Source organism: Ptychodera flava, chromosome 5, assembly GCF_041260155.1.
Source record: "Ptychodera flava strain L36383 chromosome 5, AS_Pfla_20210202, whole genome shotgun sequence".
Lineage (NCBI taxonomy): Eukaryota > Metazoa > Hemichordata > Enteropneusta > Ptychoderidae > Ptychodera > Ptychodera flava.
Window position 1 is genome coordinate 46,770,063 of NC_091932.1, and position 22,412 is coordinate 46,792,474.

At 38.7% G+C, this 22,412-nt stretch overlaps 1 protein-coding gene across 1 annotated transcript; it reads left to right on the forward strand.

The window, feature by feature from the left end:
- The first annotated feature begins 21,782 nt into the window (after positions 1-21,782).
- Positions 21,783-22,412, forward strand: LOC139133773 (uncharacterized). The gene has a single exon (XM_070700540.1). The coding sequence runs from the start codon at positions 21,783-21,785 to the stop codon at positions 22,410-22,412; it is 630 nt and encodes a 209-aa protein (XP_070556641.1).

Here is a 22,412-nt window from a genome sequence, read left to right on the forward strand (position 1 = left end):
ATAACGAAATGATAACCAGTTATTACGAGTTTATGATGGTATAACAGCAAACTGACATTGACAACAACTCTGAACTAGATGATTGCGAGAGTGAAATGGTCGGAGAGGCAAATGGCAGAACCGGAACGCGGACGTACTGGTGACTACCGATAGTGGAGCAGCTTTCAACGCCATTGATTCTCACGTAAGTAGTCCAATATTTTGATATGTTGCATATTCTTTTGCGTGATTAAAAATAACTATTCACATCCTAAATTCTTTAAATCAATTGCTCAGTCACCCCTCACTTTTAATACTTTCCATACACTGTGTTTTCTCAGCAAAAATTAAAAAGGTATTGAACTGTAGATGCGTGTGTTATTTGCCCTAAATTATTTATGCTCGGACAGCATAGTTTGTTTCTAAATGCGTGAATGGACTGAATTTGATAGAGCCAATTGCAAAAATCAACCATCTACTGCACAGAGTATTGATCGACATAATTCCATAGGTTGGTTTTCACATGACATACAGGCTTCTTAAAACCATGTTGCTTTGTCAGTATGTAGCTCAAAATTACATAACCAATGATTGAAGATTTTCAATTTAGACATTGTTATTTGCCAATGTACAGAATGTAGAAATAGGAAAATCTGCCTTGCAGTAGACTAAACAAAGGACACAATTTAAGAGAAGTCATATTTTGTTTAATAGTGTGATTGTAAAGCTTATTGAATTACACAATTGTACATGCATATTAAAAATATACAACTATTGCATACAGTGAACAAGGATACTATTGGGGGGGGGGCATTTATAATAATATGAAGCTTTGCAGAACATGCAGTATATAGATAATTTATTGCTTATATTCTTTATTGTAGAGGAGAAGGCAAACATAGTGGTCTGCAATATTTAAGACACAACAGAATCATACCAAACACATACAAGATGTTCTGGACGAAAAGCTGTACAAGAAGCATCTTCAAGCAGATGGATTCTCATCCAAACTGATGATGAAAAGAAAAACCAGGACTATATGTCTCTTTTCAAATCAACTTTGATGGTGTAGCACTTTTCTGTTCATAAAAATTCAGTGTTTGGCCTGTTTACATTGTTGTGAATGATCTCCCTCAAGAAAGGTACGGAATGCTACTGAATTTACAGGTAATATCCTAAGTACAGGCTATTTCTGCTTGACCACGTTACTTAAAAATTTGTTTCATTATGTACAACAAGTATGAAGGTAAAGTGCATACTTTATTGTCCCAATCCAGTTTTCTGTTCAGATGTGTGTGTTTGCAAAAGGGTAGAACATCTTGCTGTCATAAATCAATTTGAAGAGATGAAAGAAAACATTGTGACTGACAGTCTTTTCACTGTTCCATTCCACATATTTAACTTTACATAAAGAAAAACAAGCAGTTGTGGCCATCCCTGTAAGCCAATTTTATGAGGTAATGGTTTCTGTTGCTACACTCAACAAAGATTGTAACTTTGTTTTTCACGTTCCTAATACATTTGAAAAGACTGATTTGGACCATGCAATGTGCCTGATTTAAAATTAAATAAAGATGAATTTACTGTATATTAAATATTTTGTAGATGCAGTTTTATTTAATATCAGTGTTTCATCTAGGATGGAATCAACAGGGGGGTCCCCCTTTACCAGAAATTTAGGGGGGATTTCACCAGTTCATGCATGTGTTTTACCTGTATCTCTAAGGTGTGACTGGCGCCATTTCATGGGGGCAGGTCCCCCCTTGACAAATTACTGGGGGTGCCAACATGTCAGCTGAGGGGAATCCCCCTGTCCCCCTCTCTAGATGAAACACTGTAAAAAAATCATGCATGATTGCAAACAATGATATAGTTTTTGAAGTGCAGTTCTTGTGTAAGAAGAACACAAACTTAGAACACTTTGTCATCATGCTATTTCATAGTCATGCGAAGGCAAGTTGTGTCAGCTCTATATGTAGTCTCCTGGATGAAATGGTTGAGCATTAAAGAATATGTGAATACCACAAGTTGGCACAAGCAATGTGTGAAATGATGTGCTGTCTCAATCTGTGGCAATTTCACTCCCTGATTTCAGAAGTCAGTTAGCCATCCAGTCGGAGTGTACACTTGAAGCGTACCCACACTATCCATATATCTGACTTAGACTCTGCTGTAAATTTTCTTTGCAACTTCTGACTTTGACTGCAGTTATCTGCTTAGAGTGCACAGTTAAGTTTAGACTCTGTCATGATGAACTCTGGCAAAGACCATGGCTATTGCAAAGTTATGTAGGTTTCGCATAGCCTTGGAACTGTTGACAATTCTAACCTTACACTCTCATGAAGATTTGCAGCACAGTTGTAGGGACTGAGCGTACTCGGACACTACAAACTATTTCTTGGGGCAGCTTTGTTCAAATTTTTTCTTACCTGAGGCATGTGCAGTAGGATTTCAAGTATATGCATTTACTACAAATTTTTCCAAAATGATACTTTTCACAGGGTCTGAGTATACATTACGTCTACTTTCCAGTATGTTTTTTTGGTAAGGGGTTATCACTATTATGAAATGAAGGATTCTCTCGCTGTTTTTGTTTATATTCCTTGAGATATATCCGTCTCTTGACAACAGGTTTCATTAACACCATTCTTTTATCCAATTTCACAGTATTTCGCATCTTCACATTTTTATTGATTTATTCAGACTTTCCATGCTCCTTTGTTACAGAGTTTTCGTGCAACTGTTGACACTTGGATTGATACTCAAAATAACTTCTCATCAGTTGATTATCACATGCAGAAACATTAACTTTGTATTTACATATATCTCAACGCCTTTGATTTCAAATGGTGAACATCTTGTGAATTCCCATAATAAACAGCATATTCATAAATCTTAACAGCTCTGTAAGATACGGATAGTTTTCAATCGGATTCGAACCCACAACATACGGCATCAGTCGCCTAGCTGAGAGGCCAAAGACAGAACCACTCGGCTAAATCTCCACTCCCAAAAAGAGTGGTTCAATAGCCGGCTAAGTTGTTACATTTTTCTGACTGAGACCGCTCAACACGTTGTAGAGTTCGTGAAGCACTCACGCACGCATGCTCACTATCATACATCGCACATACACACTTTATCGAAGCGAAGAAACAAATTTCATCGCTTTAACTGGGCAAACAATAACCTCGGGGACAATTCTGTCCACCAGCAGTGTTACCAACCCAGGGTAGAAAATACGGATAGTTTTCAATCGGATTCGAACCCACAACATACGGCATCAGTCGCCTAGCTGAGAGGCCACAGACAGAACCACTCGGCTAATCTCCACTCCCAAAAAAGAGTGGTTCAATAGCCGGCTAAGTTGTTACATTTTTCTGACTGAGACCGCTCAACACGTTGTAGAGTTTGTGAAGCACTCACGCACGCATGCTCACTATCATACATCGCACATACACACTTTATCGAAGCGAAGAAACAAATTTCATCGCTTTAACTGGGCGAACGATAACCTCGAGGACAATTCTGTCCACCAGCAGTGTTACCAACCCAGGGTAGAAAATACGGTAAGAGTATCAAAGTAATGAATCATACAGCGTCCATCAGGGTGATGCATACCATCAGGTCCATGGCTATGTGAATCAAACACTGCAAACTTGTTATCCAAAGTTCTATACAATGCAAAACAGTAACTTCCAACAATTAGCAAATTAGTTGCATACTTTTGAAATGCCTTGCAAGTAGCTTCACTAAATGTATAATAAATATCACTACTGGAGATCTGAGATTTCATACAACATACCTGTATAACAATCAACTTTTTGAATAGTGTATTCATGTTGATCAATAAGCACACAATTGGGCAGTTCATCTATCATTAGCATCTCACGATGAGAGTCTTTATTGCGCCTTAACTCTGATGTAACAGACTTATACAAACTATTACTTTCTGAAGAATATAATCTAAATCAATAGACATCTTTACATTACCATGTCTTGATAAACAAAAACTAATTAGAGCATTACAAGTACATGTGTCTTCCTCGAGAGCTAGTACCAAAAACATCGCTTCATGATGTGTATTTCCAAAGATTTTTATTTATTTTTTTATTATTTAAACTTAATTTAAAGAGGGTAAACATCCTTAACAGGAAACCTGGTTAGCATTAATGCTAATCTTCCCCAGGGCCCTCTATGATACACAAAGTACACAAGAAATAAAATTACAAAGTACAAAAACATACACTTAAAACATCAAACAAAGAGCGGTAAAATGATGAGTACAAACAACGCATGATCTAAAAAGCTTAAAGACGAAAACATTTCAACATTACTTAACGTCAAATATGTCCTGATGTAATTTGTTTCAAGGTGTTCAACGAAGGTGATGATCGAACACTCTCTGACAGTGAATTGAAAGTGACGGCACCATGGTGTCTAAGAGATTGTGACGTTACGACAATATTTAAATAAAAAAAATATTTCAGCTGTGGTTCATATCTACAAATATCATTAAGTGGTTTCTGGATCGGTACAACTACTACTACAACTACAACTACTAGTTGATTTGCTATGACATCACAGTTAGAACTGTCTGTAACTGAATTTGCCTTGTGCATTTCAGAATGTTCAGAGAAATTTCTTAGCAATTGCGTAGCTTTGTATTCGTAGCATTCCTTTTATTAGGGAGAGGATACTCCACAAACTCCTTTAATTAGGGAGAGGATACTCCACAAAGCCTTCTTTTGAAGTGAGGGCAAGCTCACTGCTGCTGCTGACCTGGAAACAAAATAAAGAGGATACACAATAAACTATGGCACACTTTAATTGTTACTGTACAATGCTATACTTTCACTCATACGTATTTCTATATTTTTTGCTAGATGAACTTTTATGCAAAGAGAAAACCCAAGTGAAAATAAGACATATGCATAACTAATGAGGTACAGGATGTCAGGTCAAAAGGTCGTCGATCCTACTAAATATAAAAGGTGTAGCACTTGTGGTTACTAATTTATAAATATATATATATAAAAGGTCATCAAGGCTACATGACATTGTGTTAACAAACTTTGCGCAATATTATTCCTGTGTACCAAAAATCATCTAGCAATATTGGCAAGCCAAGAATTAAATATCCGCATAATTAATGATATACAGCATGTAGTGCAGCGTTGGAAACTACAGCCCGTCCTCCCGTCCGAGACGGGTAACTTTTCAGTCGGACGGGAGGAAAATTGTACTTCCACGTCCGTGTGTCGGGCTCTCGATAGTAGCCCATACGGCATACCCAGTAATCTCATCGATCAGCTGCTTCAAGATGTTGTGTAAAATAAACGAAAAGTAGTATACTAATACGTCCGACTTCGACGCGCTTATGCCACTGAAACTGTGCAACTGTGTGACGCCGGAATGCAATGCAAGCGAGACATGTAAACACGGGTAAACAGGAAGTCGCTCATACTAGTAAATCTCTCACTAAGCGAGATTTGCGGGATATCAGCCAGTGCTATAAATATAAAAATATAAAGGAAGATATAAAGATATAAAGGAAATTGAGGGCAACTCCACACATCTGCTCTACCAAGATTGTTTAGTATTACGATATGGTGAATAAAAGGATCATTGCATTTATTTTGTGTGGAATACATAGCGAGACACCGGTGAATCGATAGTGCTTTGACCCTAGTCATGTGATTTGGGCCCCGGTAACCCGGTTTGTTGATTGAGTGATTCGTCTTAACGGTGTTTCGGAATCAAAAATGGGGTTCCTTCATCAGTCGCTCTCTTGTTTTGTATCCAATTCGCTTGGTTGTGTGATGAAGCCATTTTCGTTCTCGAGGAGCATGAGAGAAAATGCTGAGAGAGTTTGACCGGTTGACCTCGCTGTTAATTTTATGCAGGAAATTACAATAACAATGCTTGGTCGAATGACGTATTGCCTTGAGGGCGGAATAGCCAGTGGTATAGGGGAGGAGTACCTTCAAGATAGTGATAAGTGGTGCGGATCACCGTCGCCTAGGTGTCTGGCGTATACTCGTGCCAAAAGACACCTATGGTTGATTTTCGGTTGACCAGTCTGATGGCACAGTTGCAAATACCTGGACTGAACTATTCTGTATTTTGTAGGTGTCGTTGGCACTTTGACAATAAAAGTAAAGATGCACACATATTGAGTTTATTGTCTTGTTTATGAGCGGCCAGTATTTCCAACGGCATAAATTGTGTGCATTTGCCCTAGAATAAACGATTTCGAATAAAACATCGCGAATGTAACCACATTCCTTAAGCTCGACGTACACTTAATTGCCCCAAAGAGCCATGAAATCGCCCGACTTCGATATGAGCCTACAGAAATTTCAAAATGCCAGATGACTTTATTTTTATAAACATAGACAGTATAGCGAGAACTGTCTATGGTAGAAGAGAAGAGAAGAGTTCAATGGCTCAATGGCTCCCCAGAATGATGGAAAGTTACGCACACTTGTCAAAAGAAAAGACATGGGTGTTCCGAAACCGATCGTCACTTCGGCAGTTTTTCTTCTCATGTTGAGCGTGCCGACAAAGATCGGTGTTTGATTATGAACTTACAGAACATTCATAAAAGAAATCGTTTAAATTGATGCGTCCATTTACAAGTTCAATGACATGATGGCAAGGGCAAAGACGCGGCCTGTGCACAATAAGCCGTGAACCAGACAGCTTGTAAGCTCAACAAAATTTGATTCACGAATCCCGTTCGTGTCCCATTTAGTTTTTCTAAAAACTTGGACTATGGTCTTGTATGCCTTTTTTTTTCTCGGCCAGACCAAATTTAATACCTACCCAGACAAAAGTGTCGTAATGTTTGTGTATCGAACAGGCGCACTGCAGAGTAAATTAAAGTTCTATCGTCCCAATGGTCATGAATTCATTCAGGATCACCATTTTGCCTTGACTTTTGACAATGAACGGACATAGACGAATAGAACTTTGCTTTTAATACTCCTTTATTTCCCCGCATGATCGACTTCACTATTACGTACATTTGGTCACAGGTCACCCAGAAAAAAATGAGTGGGTTCAATGATACTGTGGCCGGAAATTTTTTCAGAGCGAGAAATTTTCGCAAACTTCGCGAGGGCAAAAGAAAGCGAAAACTAATCCTTGGGATATATGTAAAAAAAAAACATTGCATGATTTACATCATGACATGTAACACACTCAATGCCATGATCACTGAACTTTTATAGTAAGCCTGTCACCTTGAAGGTAATACTGTAGATAACACGAGGGCTTCAAACGCACAATGGTACAAACAACCACAAGTGTGGCCGTCCCCGTCTCGGGGCTGTTCTCGGAGCGGGACCGTTTTCTCTGGTTTTCCGTCAATGTTTTCCACCACGGACAAATGGTAACAACACTGAACAAAACCTGAATTATATGTTTGTCAAACCAGTTTGTGTCAGTGCCGCCGGTCACGCGCACCACCCAAAAGTTTGACCGTCACTTAATATCGAACAGTATTCAAAGAAACAGTCCTACTAATTACTGCTGTCCCTGCCCGTCATTCTTCTAGCAATGCCCGTCACGAAATTGGCCTTTTCAATACAGTAATAGGTCGATATCTTAATATTCCACAACATTTGTTTGTGATATAAACTTATAAAATCATAGTCCAGGGCCCCCAAACCGCCGATCGATTTACACCCGATAGTTATGCCGCTGACGCTGATATTCACCGTTGGTTGCCTGTGTGTGCGTACATGGACAGTCTGCATAGCCCTTGAATGTGGTCTCGGTTTTGATCAAACTTACAATTAAGGAGTATATATCAAAACAGATAAATGATTTATGTTTTCACATGGATTCACAAAAAGTTTCGCCCCGGTGTTCATTTTGGCCCTTGAATTCCATCTACCCACCCTTTGCAGAGTAGTAAGCTTATTGGGCAAGTAAACATGGATGCGCCGGTGCGATTCAACGATCAACCTGTATATCGGATCGAAAGTCAAAAATTTACGGCTCGGACTATGATTTTACAAGTGTATATAGAAAGTATAAGGCACGGGGTATTATATATTGACTGATTACTGTAGCTATGATAGGCTACATTCAGGACGGGCAGCGACGGGCAGTAATTAGTAGGCAAAACAGGTGGTTTCACGTGGGCAGAACTCGGTGCAATGATACTGAACATTAATAGTAAGTCCGTCACCTTGAAGGTAATACTGTAAGTGAAACAAGGACTTCAAACGCACGATGATACAGACGACACCACAAGTGAAACGTACACATAGAAATACACGCGTTCCTACGTTGTGCCCACCCGGGCCACGCGATTAAAATATGACTGATACTGCTGGATAGTGTTAATTGGGTCGGTAAACAGTCAACTAATAGTTTAATTGACTACCTGGGTGATTGGCAGGTCGTGTCCAACGACGCATATGCAAAGCAGGCCAAAAGACAAAAGCCCCCAAAGTTATTGACAGCTGGCCAGGGGTCACCATGAATACGTAATGAAGCTTCACTACGCAGAAACTGCGTAGTCAAGCCCTTCTTAACCGGTCAAACTCTCTCGGCATTTCCGGCATGGGAGAAGCCAGATTCGTTATTGAGAGAGTTAGCCACCATTGACTGACTCTATAGTGAGCGATCCGGTGTGTGGTGTCACATTATAATTAACATGACCAGCATCGACCGGAGTTTCTGGACGCTTATAAGGATTTTTGTTTTATAAGGATTTTTGTTTTAGGGCATATTTTGAGCGTTGCTAGTGCTCGTTATGTTAACAGTAAATGTTGTACTAATCTGTCAACGATTAGTTTGTTTTAGGCATTTAAATCGATTATCCGAACTTTTAGTTTTGTGTCAATTTTTCGTGGACTTTGTAATGGATTTCGGGTCGATATTGGTGCCTGCTTTCCGATGTTTGAAAAGCATGTTGTGAAGGGCTGCTTCGAGAAATAAATTTTGTTTCTCTGTGTTTAGCCATTCCCAGGTTCCATGGTTTCGTTAACAATATTTGCTGTAAACGGCCCTTTGAAATCGGTTTGGTCTGAGGAGAGTATTGGTTTACTTAATTCATGCCGCCAACTTTGATTACTTATAAGCTTATGGCAGCTCTCTCAGTTTTTTTATTTTCTTTGCCAGATGATGTTTTCTGTATTGCTCAGCAATCTTTTCAGTTTGGTTGATTGTAGTACCAATTCGATGACAGATTGCATCTTGGTTTTATACGATAAAGTGGCATAAAAAGGAGGCAAATTAGAAAAATTGTTTCCCCGTTGTTAAAACCGCTATCATGAAACCTTTTAACTGTTTGAGCGATATGGGCAAAGTGTGTTTGAATGAACTAATTAATTAATTAGAGTGTTATCAGCATTGTTATTGTAGAAATTTTGTATTCAAGTCCGAGTAAGAATTCATTTCAAACAGTGGAATTCAGAAGTTTGTTTGTAAGATCACAGTTAATACTTATGTTGAAAATAAAGTTGTTTACAGTTTGAAGTACATAATGGTTTTGTGTTTTTTGAATGAATGGATTTGTCAAAAATGCAGGACAGGCAACTTTCTGGCAGGACAGGCAATTTTGAAAGTTACCATCCTGATGTCTGGTAAATATTTTGGCCAGTTTCCAACACTGTGTAGTGACATAAGATCTTCCATCATACTGAATATGAAGGGTGAAGCAGTTGTGGTTACTGATATTTAGGCATACATGCACGTTCGGGGTCAAAGTTCATTAAGGTCACATGACATTGTCTAAAAAAATGTGCTGCCATTGTGATCACTGTGTACACAAAATCAGATTCCTAGCTCTATGTTTAGCCCTGAATTACATATGCACATAACCAACGAGGTACACGCTATGGCATCTTAAGGTCCGCGATCCTTCCAAACATGGGGGTTGTCGCACTTGGAGTTACTGATTTACAGCCTACATATGTGTGTTTGAGATCAAAGATCATCGAGGTCATGTGACTCTGTCAGAAAAAAAATGCTTCCATAGTGAACCCTATATATAAAAATTCAGACCTCTAGCTCTATTGACAAGCCCAGAATTAGAGATGTGCATAATTAATAAGGTACAGGTAATGGCTAGTCACATGACATTTCATCCAAAAACTTGAATCCTATACTATTCCATATCTAACAAAATGAGACCTAGCTCAATTGGGTAGCCTAGAATTAAATATGTGCATAATTTCTGCGGTACAGGTAGCTGTGAGGGTCACAAAAGTGACTGTAACAGAATTTTGACTGATCAGGTTTTATGCAGACGAGGTCAATTTTAAAATTTACAGAAGAAATGGCTGTCAGTTCATGAGACCCATTGTTATTGGCATGTGATCACAAAATTACTTGCAAGAAGTTTTACCTATGTGCCAAATTGGAAGTCTACATGCAACAGTGTTTACGTGACAATCACATTAAGAGGATAGCAGAAAAATGATAATTATAATAAAATATTACAGAAATTTTACAAAATTATTGCGGATTACGAGGTTTGAGATTTATTGTCTCGGAGCAGTAAATAGTTGCACCTTATCAAGCTTTATAAAGACAAACAAATAGTTCTAACAAATTGTACTGCATCAGCCAGTATGAACACTACACAATTTTGATAAATTAAAAGGGACCTGTTTTTTGACAACAGATTTCTTCCAATACTTCTATCTTGGCATGATCTGCAAATGAAATGAAAACAAGCATGACTTTTCCTAGTTTGTACAAGTAAAAAAAACCCTGATTTGTGCTGACTCACAAACTTTTATTTCGATAGTTGTTGAGCAAGAAGCCAAATTGCTGTAAATTTTATGCAATTTTCATAGTCAATTTCAATCTCCCTGACTGAAACTGTAAGCTGTGTTCTAAATACACAGACCCTTTCGCTGTAGAATCCATGCTTCACAGCACGGCTACTCTAATCCAAAGGTTAGGAAACTGGCCAGTTCCGGATCCCTGGTTTTAAGCCTTATCTCGATAAACAGTTTGGACAAAAGCAGTTCACACGTCAGACTAATGGTATCCATGTCGGCACGCATAATTTTAATGGAACGGTATATAGAGTGGGTCAGTAACTTGGATGTAAACAACCTGACCTGGAAGGCGGAACATGACTGTCGCCGTCACAACACAAAATTAAAAGTGTCTGAAATCTCAAGAAAAAGAGGGTGAAAGGTCAAATGAAATAGCCATGGCAAATTAAGTTAGCCTTCCAAAGTTTCCTGACTCTCATAACTGACACATTTGTTGAATATCGTACTTTAAATATTGTGGGATGGAGGTACTAGGTATCGCTGCTATTTTGAAAAACTAGCTGCAATACAGTATTACAGTCAAGGAGTCGATTGCCCTTCTCTTTCACAGCAAAATGAAAAAAATATAAAATGCAGCATTCAGTAAGTTTCTAACATCCTTAAGGCGATTAGTGATATTAGCACATCGATTTAGACGCTCCATTCACTTAAAAATACTGTGCTTTGAGTCTTGTTGCATGATGTGAGTCACAGAACGGCTTTTGCAGGACCTACGTTAAAATCGCCGTAGTTTGGCGATGCCGAAATGACTGAAGTATTTCTTATCATATGCATTCCACTGGACTAAACGAGAAAAAAATCGATATCACTAAAATGCACACACATCTTCCCAAAATCCGCTACCGACGTGCGCATGTACATAAACATTAAACAACGGCCTACACCCACATGCATGTGAAATCACATGGTTAAAGGTGACGGGACTGATGAGGTCGCACCTATGCCACCTTCGGACACAAATTCGTACCAGCGGATCATGTGGTATGATGCATCTTTGAACATAAATCTGTACGAGTACAGCCATAAAAGATGTCATTGATAACATCAAAGGACGAGAACTGAATTCAACAGAACAAAAACCAGTTAAAATGTAACTTACCACTGTCACAGTGATGCGCTTAACACTCCGTACTTATGTATTTTCAAGATGGCGTTTCATTCTACCTAGTACCTACCCGCTGTATCCTTTCCCATGAACACTTGCTCTGCTACATCTGCCCACCCGATAGCATTGCACGAGAAAGAACGCTCACGCAGAAAGTCGAGTAATAAGCACCATGGGTGAAAAATGAAACCAGCGGTAATATCATCGGTAGCGATGCGTGTCGGCTGCCATTTGCAACGCAAATAGTTGATAGTGCATTTTCTCGGAGATATTTGTAACATGTGTTGACGAAGAAGTAAGATGATTGAAATCTTCCATAGCTCATTTCAGTGGCCTGACAAAAAATAGCAAAAAATAGCTTGCAGATTTCATCATTATTTCAATTCATAATAAATAAAATAACCCCTTGGAACTTGTGTACCAAATATTAGAGCTATCTGACCTGCAGGTTTGAAGAAGATTTTTAAAGATTTTTTGACCAAAAATGACAAAAATTGCCTTAACAATAAAAATATGCAAATTTCACCACAATTTAAACAAATCTGACTGACGTCACCCTAAGTGAACTGCATAACAAATTTCAAAGCAATCAGACATGCGGTTTCAGAGAAGAAGATTTTTTTTACCAAAAACAGCATAACATGCCCAAAAAATACAAATACGCACATTTCACCACGGTTTGAACAAACTTAAGTGAGGTCACCCCAAGTGAACTGCATATCAAATTTCAAAGCAATCGGACTAGCGATTTTAAAGAAGAAGACAATTGTTGACGGACGACAGACAACAACGGACAACGACGGAATTTGAATTATGGTGCTGTCAGATTGTCAGCACAAATCTGTTGGTTGTTCTGTTTATCTTGCTTTGAACTTTGACTTTTCTGGGCAAAACACAGAAGATCATTCAAGTCACATATTTGAACCAAAATCTATAAAAAGTGTTGCTATGGCAGCATGGTGGTCGTCAAATTAAGTACAGAGACCCATTCATCACTATGATATGTTAATCAAAGACAACTATTTAAACTACATATTTAAAGCTGTGTTGTTGGTTAAATTTGGAAATGGCTACTTTTGGCAGAACATTAACATAAAGTGTTGCCATGGTAAAGAGGCATTGAAACTAAAAAAAACATGATAATAGTTACATCAAAAAACTTGGCTGTATTATTATCATGACAGTTCAATTTAATTTATGTTTATAATTGTTCAAAGTGCCATGTATTTGAATTACTGTACTATCAGATTATCAATACAGATATGTTGCTCCTTCTATTTACCTTGCTTTGACCTTTGACCTTTCAGGACAAACACAGAAGATCAAGTGACAATTTTTGAACCAAAATCTATAAAAAGTGTTGCAATGGCAGCATAATGGTCACCAAATCAAGTACACCAGACAAAGTCCCCTCCATTACAATAATATGTTAATAATCAAATATGGCATTAGGGGAAGACTGCATTAACTTTCATGGTACCTGAAACCCGAGTCCTTGCCTCACCAACTTGGGTGACAAACAGAAGACTTTTAATCCCTCAAGGTGTGAATGTGCCATTGTTATGTTTATCTTATCCAGCTGGTGCCATTGTAGTGCCATTGTAGAAAAGGCAGGTCTGTGAAATTGATCCTCATAGGGAAGTAGGGTATTCCTAAATTAATGGAGCCTTCCCGTAATGGTCAATAAACTACATTTGTTGATGAAATTTGGAAATGACTATCTTTGACAGAACATTAACTTGTTGTGTTGCCATGGTGAAACAATGTTAAAATTAATGAAATCACAATTATAAATAAAATAAAATGTTTGGGTGAATGATTGACTTTGTAATTTAGTTTAATGTGAATCCATATTTGCTCTCAGCTTCTGGATATATCTATCAACTCTCGTGCAGCCTATTGTCACCGCATTTCTATTTAAGTTCTACAAATCCTATTTTGACCTTTGACTTTTCAGGACGTTGGTCAAGAAGAACTCTGAAGGGTCATCAAGGACAGACGTTCCAAGGTGTGAGAGGTCTGGCATTCCACAATGATAAACTTTTGGTGTGTAACAGAGACAACAATGTTGTACACATACTGAACCAAGATTACATATGTGAAAAGGAGTTGGGCAGTTTCAGTGGTCAGTTTTCCAACCATTCCAGCCAAGGTCCATTGCTGTCTCTAAGGACAACCTCTACTTCATCCTTGATGACAGTAATGTGCAAATAGTTGTTTGTGATCAAAATAATAAAGTTATCAGAATAATTACCTTACCTACAGAGTCAAAACCCTGGGGCATTGCTCTTGTGAAGGGGTTTGTTATTGTTACAGATGTCGAAGGTCACCGCATCCTGAAGTACAGCCAGACTGGACAGTACATTTCAGAGTGTTTGTGGTCATCAAGATGACAGCAGACACATTCAATCAACCCCTGGCTTTGTCGCTGTCAACAGTAGGGATGTCATCATGGTCTCTGACTGCAAAAATCACTGCATCAAGTGTTTTGACACTGACTTGAATTACTTGTATAAATGCGGCCACCTCGGTATCGGCGATAGTCAGCTGTACTACCCACAGAGCATTGCCGTTGATGGCACTGATCATGTTTATGTTTGTGATTCGGAGAATGCTAGGATTTCAATGTGGAGTGGAGATAGAACGTGGATATGTCATCTATTCAAAGATGAAGTGAGAGACCCCATGTTCATGGCAGTGACTGCCAACGGTGATAGAATTGCTGTTTGTGGATATCCCTTGAATGAAATCGTAGTATTTTCTTAGTAGACAGAAACACCAAGATGATGTGTAATGTCTAAATTTCATCAAAATTTGAAATTTGTTCAAAAGTTTTGACGCGCTAATTTTAATCGTCACTCAAGCGTGACGAAACGATCGAACTGCACTGTACTGCACTCTCCGAACAAATAATCAGTTATTTCTCACATTTAGAACCGATATTTCTAGGGCCAAGTATTCAAAGTTGTTGTCGCTACTTCACTAGACTTTGAACATGATGGAATTTAATAATTTCAGAAGCATTTTCGGTGAAAAAATCAAGGAACTTCGACAAGAAGTGTGTGACAAGCCACGGTGATTGTCAACATCAAAACACATGAGTCATGACAACAAATTTCTGCGATTTCCAAACAGAATTTTGAACCCAAATACTTAACATAGCTGTCACTTCATGTCTTCGATACAAATATGCCAAAAGTGAGTTGTTTACGAGAATTTATAGCGAGTGCAGCGAGAGCAGCCAAAGGCCGCTCATGAAGCAAGCATTCAGACTAACGTGTGTACATGAAATTTAGAATGGAATCTCTATATACCTACGAGTTGAAAGAGTGCACTGCCGGTTGTTTACATGGAGGCGGCCATTTTGAATACTTTTACATGGTTAAAGATGTCATCTACCACAAATCCTACTCGACAATGTGTTTTTCCGACAAAAGAATCTAATTGTTCCAAAGAAAGTGAGAAATTTAGTCCGAAATAACTATTTTGATCACTTTTGAAAGCCCGTTTCCGTCATCACTGTGCGCCACCATTTGAAACACGTCAACTCTCGTGAGAACGAACAGTCAACTCACGCAAGAATTAAAAATCGTGTGCATGAGAGCTACCGACCGACGGGAATATAAAGTACTTGTTTTACATTAGAATGCCACTGTTCCCGCCCCTGTTACAATAAACTGATCAGAATCATGTAATTTACCAGTTTTAAATAATTTTCAAAATCTACAAGTGTTTTCTAGTAAACTCAATAGCTGTTCACAGTTACAGGTTTGTTACTAAATATAGCTGTACGCATGCGACATTGGACACACAGCTTGAAATGCGGACAAATTTTATCAATGTTGCATACATGGCCGTTTTTGCAGCTTGTACTCTGAGTCGTGAATATGCCTTTTGTTGAGGCCAACTTTGTAAGTAAAGTTTTGCAGTATAGCGCCCTCTTTTTTCTATTACTTTCGATGCTCTTTTGTTTGTGCTGACCTTCGACATCTGGTCAGTGTGCTTTGCTTCCTTTCTTTTTGTGTGAAGTCAATCATGTTTGTTTTTTCGTCTTGTAAACTTGATGCATCAAGTTAAACTTTTCAAGATACAGAATGGTATGTAGTAGTCTAATATTCGACGGCATTTACCAAGATGCACAGTACAATAAATTACCCACAATTCTTTTCGGTTTGTATCCTTGAAGGTTACTTTTCTTATAACTCTTTTAGTTCTGTATGCAAGCAATAATGTGTAGCATCCAAATAATTGATAAATAATATTAAGTAAAAGTACGCTTAGAAATTTCAGTGAAAGTTTCCAAATAACCAGTAAACAACCATGGAAGTCACGTTCTGTGGGTACTAAAAATGCCATACATTTTAGGCAGCAAGTTATGACGAACTGAAGGGGTCATTCTCTGAGAAAACTTAGAATACAAATTTCTTTTGTCATTTCCATTGGAAAAAATCATAATCCTTTTCTTTCAAAAAAAAGTGCAACTGGTCTCCCTACTTTCCATCACATTATTCTGTATGGCTGAAGACACAATCAGTGGAAAATTTTACAAAAATGCTCTCTCCTCTTTCAATCTTGCATAATTTTCCAAATCATTTAAAATGAGAAATGAGAAGAATGAATGGTGTCCTTCAAAGTACGTTTTCAGAAGTTTTACAACTAATCTATGAATTTGTCTACACATGGGAGATCTAGTAGACTTCTCGGGGGAATCTATGAGGATACAAATCGCAATGAATTATGGGAAATCTACAGTACTGTGCGATGCGTTTTCTAGAGTACATCTGACGATACTGAGTAATTCTGGGCGATTTTTCTGTGTATTGGGTCCGGCCATGTGACTAGCTCCGGTCAGCTCTTGGCAATTTCGCGGATGATTTATGTGTTTACATTCTATGCTAAAGACATTCAAAATTACGTATTTTAGTATGGGTTTCGCGTTGTGCAATCCATTAGGTATTTAGTACAAGTTCGTGTGGCAAATTTTGTTACTGGGTATGCATTACCCAAGCTCTACTTGGAAGTTTCACATGCTGAAAATTGGTATATTTGCCGTATGTAAATGCCTTGCCGCTACTCGTGTGTTTTTGATTTATAAGCTACTTTGATTATTTTACTTTCCCAGTGTGTATAAGACAGTCAAGATACTTTGGCAGAGTATAGATAATAATCGCAATCATACCAATCAATAATCCAATGACATTAGGTCAGAATTCGTAAGACAATAGTTGTAAACATAGACACAAAACAGCACAGAACAGAGCGTAAACGGACAGTACATAAACAAAGTCATATTCATGAAAAAAAGATATTGGACCTCTGGCCAGAAGACCAAGAAGTGATGTCAGGTGTTCCGAAAATAGTAAGCGCATCCTGCCCCACATGTGGGTCCCGCCATATGTCAATCTGTAAGTCAGATAGGTAGTGGTCACTAACTAAGACCCAATGTCACCGATGCCATCAGCAATCATTTGTCGAAGAGAGATATTGTATTTATCTACCACCTTGCGATACCTGCCAAAAAAAGCGTTTGAATGTAGAGACAACCCATGTTGCTCTGGTGTAACCTTGATTTAATAGTTTGTCAGAGAGATGGCCATGTCTCTCTACAAAATCACCATATGAACTGCATGCTCTAGCATATCGAATAAGCTGGGAAATGTATACCCATAAGCTGGTGAGAGTGGAATATTACTTAGTCCCTTTGATAGGCGGTGTTGGGAAATTGTTTCGGTGAGAATTAGTTTATTCTTATGTCATTTTGTCTATACATATACCACCCACTGTTTCATAGTATAGTCTGAAGACGCTATGTTTTACAAGTTAAACAGGGTCATGCTTAATCAGTTCAGAGGACGAGTAGACCCAGTAAGAATGCATTATGAAAGCACCAGATTTAATGTATTTTATTATTTTCAATGCAAAGAAAGCCATAGACAGTAAACTATAGGGATGATGTCATACTAGTGTAAGAAGTAAACTGAAGTTTTGATTTATTTCGATATGATGTACTTCCAGGGGACCACCCTGTGTGTTGGTTGTAGGGCTACTCATTTTGATGGGTATTTCTATGATATTGGCATAACAGTCAGGTACACATACTTAGTGAATTTTCTTTTGTGTATTTTTCAGTTAATCGTATCATACTGTATCATGACGTATTGCGTTAGATGGTCAATGCGCATAAAGGGACCGAGCACAATGAACGGCAGGGGGCGGAAGAGAAAATGCGGGGGGGGGGGGGCCACGAAAAAAATGAGTGTTCTTGGGGTGGGCCATTAAATTCCATGGAAGGTAAGAGGTGAGCCACCAAATTTTTTTACACCATGACAGACAGAGAATATTTTTCAGCATTTTTGTTCCTTGTTGAAGCTGGAGTTCCTTGTTAAACTTGTAGCATGATGAAATACCAAGTCTTAAACCTCACAATGCAGTTGTTATGTTTAAAATGAGCAATATTATTATTGAAAATTGACTTCACTTGTCAACAATAATAATGGTTGGTAATGATACAGAGGCTAGGTTGAAACTGGTTATTTCATCATTTTTAGTATTTTGTGTTCTGTGTGTTTCACTTGAAGTTCTTATTTTACTCAGAGTATGATGAAATGCACAATATTGAGCTTGTTAGACTAACTTGGAGATGTGCAGTGAAAACTGTCATCATTAAAAATAATTCATGTCTAAATCAATGCTTCCACTATAACAACTATAACAGCACTGAATGAACTTGTAGATTGTTTATAAGGTATTTGGTAAATTCATCATTCTTTGAGATTAAAATAGCACAACACAATACTGAAAAGTAGCTGTAGGTGTCACAAGTGGTAAAGCTTGAACATATGTTATTTTGTTTGTTTATTATTTATATATTTATTTGTTTATTACTTATTTCAAGAATGCAAGAATGTTGTTTTCACTAAAGCATATATTAAAAGTTATAAGGATTAACCGTATATATGTGTACAACCTTGTACCAATGTAATCTTTCTTTTTGGGGGAGGGGGGGGGCACAAAAATTTTGTTGCCGGTGATGGGGGGCCCTAAAATTTTTTGCTGGTGTTAGGGGGGGGGGGCTATAAAAATATATGCACCACATATTTTCTCTTCCAGCACCCTGCCGTTAATTATACTCGTTCCCTAAAGACAGTATATCCCTGACGTTGAGCCTCCATCTTTTCATTGTGGTGAAAGGGACGTACATCTTCATTAATGAAACAATTCTATTGGTGGAGGGATATTCTTCAAAATGGAAGAGGACAAAAGATCTAGGACGCTAACTCCCAAGGGGCAAGAGTATGCCGAAGAGGTAAAGTACAAGGCTCTTGGAGAAGCATGGAGAGGTCTGAAGTCTGTATCAGAGGAGATAAAATCTCTGATAGCAGAAAATCCGCCGAAAGAAAGTGCCAAGGACACTTACACTAAGTGGATGGACAAATATGAGCAATTTTTGAATGCCAATGATAAGTATTGTGCGTTGTTGCGGGAAGATGCTCGTGCTGAACACTTCGAACGTTGGTACGATGAAAAGGATGTTTGGATAACAAATGTGAAATCCAAAATAGAGAACTGGTTTTCAAGTAAATCAGAGGAGCAACAAACTAGCAGACCAGCAGGGTCTTCAGTCACAAAGGCAGGCTCCATGGCAAATTCTAAAACATCAATGAAAAGCAAGATGTCTTCAGTGAAGTTAGCAGAAAAGGCTAAAGAATTAGAGTTACAAGAAAGAGAAAAGTTAATAAAGGACAAGCAAGCTCTTGTAAAGAAGTTGAAATTGTTAGAAATAGAGCTACAGCACCAAGCAGAGTCACATGAGGTTCAGACAAAGTTAGCAGTGTCTAGAGCTAAAAGTCAGCTGTTAGACGAAATTGAAAGTGATATTGACAGCCAGTCTATCGGCAGTGAAAACAGTGAGAACAATGTTACAAGTGAAAAGCATGAGCCTTCACACCAACGTCATCAGAATGACCGTATGGAAAATAAGACAATGTCAAAGGTCGAAGTGATGCCTAAGAAATCAAAGGTCCCTGACAAGGTGCTCAGCGATGTTTTGATTGAAATACAGAAGCCAAAACTTGAAATAACAAAGTTTGATGGTGACTGTTTAACCTACAACAAGTTCATGCGTCAATTTAAATTTAGAATAGAGGGACTGTGCTCAAATGATGAGAAGATAGCTTATCTTGAGCAATTCACTACAGGTGAAGCTCATTGCATTGTGGTTGGTTTCTCATACCTTGATGCTGATATCGGCTACCCAGCTGCAATGAAAGAGCTGAATAGAAGACATGGTGATCCTGAGGTAATTGCTAATTCATATGCGAAAAAGGTGTTATCCTAGCCACCTATTTGAGCAGACGATCCAAAATCCCTGGATGAGTTTACAGTGTTTTTGAAAGAATGTAAAGCTGCAACAGGTTGTGTTTGTAGTTTTGGTGTGCTTGGGTATTCAGAGAACTTGAAGCTCATTGTTCAGAAGTTGCCTATTCACATGCATGATAGCTGGAGAAGTATTGTCCAAAGTCTTCATGAGAAGGAAAAGAGCATTGGTTTCAACGACCTTGTTAAGGTAATTCAATTAGAAGCATCCAAACTTCATGATTCGATTTATGGCAGAGATGATTTGGTTTCTGACAGAAGAGAGAAAGGGGACCGCGTACAGTGCAAGTTTGCTGCTGTAGCAAATGTTGACAATGGTGGTCTGAAATGTTGTGTTGTGATAGACCACATCGCCTAGCCAGCTGTCCAACACTTGAGATGATGTCCCTGAAAGACAGGAGAGCTCTGGTGAGAAGATTGAAAGTGTGTTTCAAGTGTTTCAGAAAGGGAGACATTGCAACTAGATGCAAATCAAAAATAACTTGTGTTGTGTGTAATGGTAATCAACACAAAGTTTTACATTATTTCAATCAACAAAAGGAGCAGAAGAGTGACAACCAATCTACCAGAAGTGCAATGACTGCTGATCAGCCAATGAGTGCTAATGCTGCAAGTGGTGGTGCTTGTACTATGCCAATTGTTCCAGTGAAGGGGATTTTAGGTCTAAGACAGAAAGATGTAATGCATTTTTAGATCCTGGGAGTAATGTATCGTTCTGTACTGAAGGTTTAGCACAGAAGTTGCAAGCAGCTGGTACCAGGATGACTCTTACTATGAAAAGAACGGATGCTGCATGTGAAATGCCAACATCAGTGATATCTAGTATGAAGATAGAGGCCATCAGTGGTAAAGGGGTCCAGTGCAACTGCCTCCTATATTTACAAAGGCAAGTTTACCTGTTAAGGAGTGGCACATACCTTCACAGAGGGATATTTCTGCCTGGGAACACCTCAGTGATATTGACCTCCCTAGACTGAAGATCAACAGCAGTATTGATCTGCTTATCGCAACAATGTTCCAGCAGCCTATGCACCTATAGATGTGAAGACAGGCCCACCAGGAAGTCTTTATGCTACAAAGACTCCTCTAGGATGGGTTGCTTGGGGTGTTAGGAAGACTGGAAAGGGGAAGAGTTGTAGTAATTTTGTCATTGCTGACAGTAGTCTCGAGAAGCTGTATAAACAAAGTCTGAACTATGACTTCCCAGAGAGAAGAGTAGATGATAGAAAAGAAATGTCTGGAAGACAAGCGTTTTATGGAGGCGATGGATAGTTCTTGCAAGATGGTTAATGGTTATTACCAGGTGGATCTTCCTCTCAGAGATCAAAATGTGAGATTACCTAATAACGACGGATGGCAGAACAACGGTTTTAAGGTCTGCAAGTGAAAATGGGTAAGAATCCCCAATTCAAAGCACATTATATAGACTTCATGGAGAAAGTAATTGCCAGTGGATTTGCAAAAGAAGTATCAGATGGAGAGAAACCAAAGGAGGGAAGAGAATGGTATAACACATCATGGGGTGTACCACCCAAGAAAGCCGGATAAGATCAGAGTTTGATTGTGCAGCAAAGTGCGGTGGGATATCCCTGAACGATGTTCTGCTTCCTGCTCCAAATCTGATGAATGATCTTCAGGGAGTGCTGATGAGGTATAGAGAGTTTCCAGTCGCCTTCTCGAGTGACATTGAGTGCATGTTCTATCAAGTGAAGGTGCCTGAGAGTCAACGAGACCTGCTGAGATTTTTATGGTGGCCAAAGGGCGATACGAGTCAGAAGCCTAAGGTGTACCGTATGGGTGTGCATCTGTTTGGAGTGGTATCTGCACCATCATGCTGTAATTATAGCCTCAGAAGAACTGGTGCAGACAACAGATGCAATGCCAGTCAAGAGGCAGTCGACACTCTACATAATAATTTCTACATGGAAGATGGACTAAAGTCAGTTGAAAATGTTCAAAGAGCCATTCACTTGGTAATTGAGCTGAAGACTTTGTGCAAGGAAGGTGGCTTTAACCTAACCAAGTGGTCGAGTAATGAGAGAGAGGTGTTGAAGGAAATCCCAATGATGGATCGAGCTAAAGAGCTGATGGATATAGACCTGGAATCATCGCAGCTTCCTACAAAGAGAACAAATGGGGTGTTATGA